The following is a 5,849-nucleotide window of genomic DNA, read 5'->3' as shown; positions in this document are numbered from 1 at the left end:
GGCAAACATTGCTTTGTAATCATGTGGTAAATAAAAAATAAATGTTATCAATTATAAATTTAGTCTGTTACACAACAAAAAGTGCTGAAACTGAAGGGGTCTGAATATTTTCAAAAGGCACTGTAAACTATTATTTGGTATACTGATATAACAATACTGCTTGGTTGAATATTAAAAAAATTTCTAAATTGAAAGCCTGATCCTGATTTCAGTTCACATTTTGGTGTTAAGCCAGAAGACACTAAGGGATGTGCACAGCGCACAAAGTGGTACTATCCTTGCCATGGTAACATTTGCAACAAGGGCAAAACACCACACTGATTGGTTGATTTTTCCCTTCAGGTGATGCTTTATATTTTGAAAAATAGGCAAGCTTTCAGTGTGATGAATTAACATGCTCATAGCTTGGATTTGTTGTTATTTGAATGGAAATAAGGGTGGTGAACTTGCATGAAAGTTATTCTAGATACGATCAAGTTCAGAAAATTTGTTGAAAACAAACATCATAAAAAATAAATGAAAAAGCTTACCCAGGGGTTTCACTCAATGATTTTATTTCACTGTCGTTGTTATTAAGAAATACATTTAGATGTTAATTATCCTATGCAATTCAGTGCAAGTTGAATTTAACGAACTACTCATGGTAAACATTTTTGTTTATATGAGAACATAAAATGTAATTGCAAAATGTACTGGTAACATCTATTACTCTTTCAGACATGAAGAGATTGTCAAATCAAAATAAACAAAAAATTTGATGCTCTTTGAGCATACTTATTAGTTAATTTAATGATTTAAATATCACAATATTAACTCACAAGCCAATGTAATGCAAAAGAAAAGTACTGTACTTTCCCTGTTCTATAAACAAAAAGGCAAAACAGAGTTTAGAAGGATATTTTAGATTGTGAAGATTGTGTAAATATAAAAGTTAATATAGCAGAACAAGTGGCTTTTTGGGGGGAATCTTCGGTAGATTTAGTTGCTGCCGCTGTGTTGCTCTCCCGATCAGTACCGTGTAACAAATCCATGGATTTCCAGTTTGGGGATGTCCTTCTCATTGGAGAACTCTGCACGATCAATTCGTGAACTAGGACTACCCACCTTACTCAGCCACACCTTCCTACAAAGGAAGAGCCCACAGTTTTACCAACTTGCATCCAAAATGCATTCTACAGGGAAACTAAAAATACTTTTAGTTTAAATTCCATTTAACTGGATTAACATACTATAGGGCAAGGTATAGTATTTCAATCTATTGGGCACAGATATGCTGTCATGACAGGCAAAAGTGTTTGTTGCCATTTATTGACAATATTTTTGATATTTTACCAGCATAATAACAAACATAATGGACTCAATTATTCTTGGTAGATCAGATTAGATGATTTCAATTCTGCTTCCTTCCCCATCCTTTTGCTAAATCTCTTATGCTGTATTCTAATGAATCAAGAGGTCACTAAATGCATTATATCCAGGGATGGTCCATTATTCTATTCTTATTTGACAAGTGCTAGCAGTCAATCACGTTTTGTTATGTTACAGCATTATTGTAAAACTAATTAAAATGTATTAAATAGATTTGTTCCTCATCAATCTACACACAATACCCAATAATAATTAAATAAAAATAGTTATAAAAAATAAATAAATGCATATACATAAGTATTTTGACCCTTTTACGCAGCACTTTGTTCACACACCTTTGGCAGCGATTATAGGCTCAAGTCTTCTTTATAGACTGTACTCCCTCTTCAACTATAACTGCATTCTTGTACACAGTTCCAACACCATTGTCCAGTTCTCATTGATGGCACTGAGATTGGGCGTGTGCACAACTCCAACACCCCTCCTGGACCCTCAACACCTCAACCCTGGTCAAAAAGGTGCAGCAGCGCCTGTACTTTTTGAGGAGGCTGAAATAGTCCCGTCTGTCTTCCAAGATCCTTATGAACTTTTACCACTGCACAATCGCCAGCATCCTGACGAACTGCGCCACAGCATGGTTTGGCAGTTGCTCTGTGGCCGACTGGAAGGCCCTGCAACGGGTGGTGAAAACCGCCCTGCACATCATTGCATTTCAGTTGCACATCGATTTGCCTTCATTGCACATTTAGAATTGCCATTTGTACCTGCATTTGCCTTACTTGCACATCTATAAAGTTGTGCTCATAAGTTTGCATACCCTGGCAGAAATTGTGACATTTTGGCATTGATTTTGAAAATATGACTGATCATGCAAAAAAACTTTTATTTAAGCATAGTGATCATATGAAGCAATTTATTATTACAATTGTTTGGCTCCTTTTTAAATCATAATGGTAACAGAAATCACCCAAATGACCCTGATCAAAGGCCTTTGCTCTAGTCTAAAGAAGGCCGGTTTTATTGCTTCTTTAATCAGTTTGCAGCAGTGCTAACATAATTGCAAAAGGGTTTTGTAATTATCAATTCTTATAAAATGCTAAACTTGGATTAGCAACCACAACGTGCTATTGAAACATAGGATTTGCTGATAATGGGCCTCTGTACAGCTATGCAGATATTCCAAAAAATAATCTGTAGTCAATTACAACATTAACAATGTCAATACACTGTACTTTGATATTATTGTAATGGACCAACATTTGCTTTTCTTTCAAAAAACAAGTACATTTCTAAGTGACCCCAAACTTTTGAACAGTAGTGTATGAGATTCCAAAAAGTATCTCTTTTGATGCTCTACAGATTATCTACTGATTATCAGTAACATTTTAACCATCTACTACCACTAATCCTAACCTTAACCTTCATCCTAACCTTAACCCATACACTAAACCTTCTTCTAAACCTAACTACAACCTTAGAAAGCAGTTGCTTATCAAAATATAGTGATATCAACAAACTATCTACAGGAGGACACTTACAGGTAAAAATAGTGTAATCAAAATATAGTGTATCAAAATAATACAGAAGTTGTTTATATCTACAATTAGACATCACCTTAATGCCAAAAAGCCTTACTAATCAAGACATTTGTAATTTTGGAGACTTGATTTACAGTCTCCTCCAAACAGATTGTGATTAGTTCTAGTTATTTTTCGGGCCATTGTGTAATGATTGATTGGAATAACTTGTGAAATAAGTTGTATTATTTGATGCAAGTACTATAGTGTAATGTATTTAATGTTTTGGGTGTCTGTGCATTTAGCAAATTTTTGACAGAAATTTCATTTTGACAGGAAGTGCTCAAACAATCACAAAAAACTGTAAATCCATTAGGGGATGTGTGAGTGCACCCACTAGGAATCAGGCCAAAGCCTGTGACTAGGCATTGAGAGCTCTTTTCTAGAGTATTCCATGAGGTAATAGCCTGGCATTATAATGACACCTACTGGCAAAGCAATGCATTGCATTCTCAACATACAGCTCCAGAAAAATATGAGACAACTGCACCTTTTTCTTTCCTTTCCAAAAAAGTTGAAAAGGAAAGTTTTGAGTGAGGAACAGAAGCGTTCAATTTGCAGTGAACCCTTCTGTTCCTCACTCAAAACCTTCCTTTTGGACTTTTTTTGGAAAGGAAAGAAAAGGTGCAGTGGTTTCTTAATTTATTCCAGAGCTGTATATCAACGTATATCAATCATAGCACAGCACAGTTAAATCGCTGACTGGGCTCTAATCACAAATTAGACAGCCCCTACATTATACACCCTCAGCGCTTGAATGACATTTTAAATTGTCAGATCCGAGTATACTTGCAAGTGCATTTGCCAATGCATGGGAGAGTGATGATTGCAGTTCGATAACTCACTACGAAGTTTACTAACTAGCAACAAACCTTATTTACTAACTAGCTACAAACAAATATGACCAATGAGTTTTGTGTCTGTTACTATTGTTATTGTTACTGTTGGTTATTATTAGTGTTTCAGTTTAAATTTAATTGTGATTGATAACAACCCTGCAAGTGAGAATAATTGTTCACTGGTCCCATCTAGCTAAATCAAAGGCTGAGGGTCAGTGTCTGTAAATTCAACCTGTACTTATGATGGAAATTAAAACTTCATCTGGTTTCAATGTGGGAAGTGGTGTGGTTAAGGACTTTGCAATTGGAGTCCAGCCATTGTCTTTCCTTCATTCAGAAGTGTAATGATGTCACAGTAGCTGTAACATCACTGATTGGATTTGTGATCCTTTTGCTTGCTTTCAACCTCTCTAATGTTATGACTAATCTCAGACTGTACTTACATTTCATTGACCTTGATGTAGGGCCCCTGAACCTGGCCAACAACTGTTCCTTGCCTTGTGTTCTTTACCCATCCACTAACACCCAGCTTCTTTCCTTCATCTTCTGTGTACTGAGAAGCACAAGACCAAGAGGAAAAGTTGGGAACTGGGTTTATGTGGAGACAATTTAAAAAGCAAACATTTTGTTAAGAGGGGGAAATGTCAAATGGAATGCTATAGGTTTTAAAATACAATGTATTTTGTATATTTCAAGAATTTTGCGGAAGGTTGCTCACCATTCTGAAGCAAACACCTGAAAGAACAAAAGAGAAATTAAATTTAACATGGGGTGATTCATCAATTCATCATATCATAGAATTACAACCTGGTACGCTCAGAAAGACTAGCACCTGACAAAAATCCAAAGGACCGCTGTTTCTAATTTGGGGAATGGCCACAACTCCAATGCAAATGTATGTTAATTCCTTGCATGCAAGAAAGGTTTTGGAATCTGCCAAACCTCTACTTTCGAATCAACCCAGTTTATTTGAAAGACTACAAAATACACTTCCTGTGCTTTCTTCTGGCACAAATTGGTATGTGTTTTACATTGCAAATGTGCCAGAAGAAGAATGCAACAGACCACATTCACAACAAACCCAGCATTAATTCATCCCTAAACTAAACTGAGCTTTAGCCCAGTAGTCCACTTACTCGGCTCAGTGCCAAAAAAAGACCAGGGAAATAATTTGTTGCATTTCTAATGTTATTATGGGATGATCATTTATAGTATATACATTGTTTTTAGATAGAGAAGTGTTTAATAATTGATATCTTGCACTCAGCTTATCAAAAAGATAAAATGACTCAAATGTGAGAATTAATTATTTTGGAGCAAACTTGCTCCATAACAAAGGGGGAAATTATGACATTTGAAAATAGAAATAGCATGCTATTTAACCAAACAAGACCACTCAGCAACTCAAATTCTGCCAGCGTGCCATGTATGAGTCGACATTGCAGGCTCAGATACCCAAGGCAGACAGCTGAACATGCATAAGCTAGCCTACCTACCCTGGACATTCCCGAATATCTCGAAATCAACAGACACAAGCCTTTCCTTTCCACAATCAACGTTGGTAGACATGGTAAGTAGAAAAACTGCTGAGTATAAAACAAAGCTAAATATGCTTACCACTCTACTCATGCACAATATGCTTTTACTGAAAAACAAATATACAGTAGGCATGACATATGCCTTGCACTAGTCCAACATTTCTTCTTCTTAACTTTAGAAAAATAAAATTGGTGAGTTACTACCATCTACTGGAGTGGAGTGTAAACTAAGGTCTAAAAACCAGGGTGGTGTTTATTTCTTCATACGTTCCAATTTAATTAGGATTTCAGCAGTTCACTGTTTTATATGGCAGAACCACAGAAATGTGTTGCCTGCCAGCATAGTGCTCATTGTAACATGTATTTTTATTTTGCCCATGAGTGAGAACAATTACTTTGGTTGGTTTCATTTTAAATTGAAAAAGGATGTCAACACAGCCCTCCCCCGCCCGAGAAACAGACACCCATAGTGGATACGCCCATAAGCAGCCATCTGACTCAAGGCAGCGCGTTTGCAGGCATATTCA

At 36.2% G+C, this 5,849-nt stretch overlaps 1 protein-coding gene across 2 annotated transcripts; it reads right to left on the bottom strand.

Moving 5' to 3' along the window:
* Positions 1-537: 537 nt before the first annotated feature.
* Positions 538-5,521, bottom strand: LOC105006132 (acylphosphatase-2). 2 transcript variants are annotated; one of them, XM_010864486.3, is made up of 4 exons: positions 5,281-5,521; positions 4,503-4,519; positions 4,228-4,337; positions 538-1,123 (listed from the first exon to the last, which is right to left on the bottom strand). In XM_010864486.3, the coding sequence occupies exons 1-4, from the start codon at positions 5,453-5,455 to the stop codon at positions 1,009-1,011; spliced, it is 417 nt and encodes a 138-aa protein (XP_010862788.1). In that variant the 5' UTR covers positions 5,456-5,521; the 3' UTR covers positions 538-1,008. The 2 variants fall into 2 exon arrangements, with proteins under 2 accessions (XP_010862788.1, XP_019900020.1); XM_020044461.3 differs by having other exon boundaries at positions 5,402-5,509.
* Between the last annotated feature and the right edge of the window lie 328 nt (positions 5,522-5,849).

Source organism: Esox lucius, chromosome 9 (assembly GCF_011004845.1).
Source record: "Esox lucius isolate fEsoLuc1 chromosome 9, fEsoLuc1.pri, whole genome shotgun sequence".
NCBI classification, from domain to species: Eukaryota; Metazoa; Chordata; class Actinopteri; order Esociformes; family Esocidae; genus Esox; species Esox lucius.
This window is presented reverse-complemented; position numbering and strand designations above follow the sequence as displayed.

Coding starts and splice junctions, on each gene's coding strand:
- LOC105006132 (XM_010864486.3), bottom strand. CDS start 5,455: ATGCCTACTGTATATTTGTTTTTCAGTAAAAGCATATTGTGCATGAGT. Junction 1,124..4,227: donor TACATCAAGGTCAATGAAAT/GTAAGTACAGTC, acceptor CTTCCTTTGTAG/GAAGGTGTGGCTGAGTAAGG.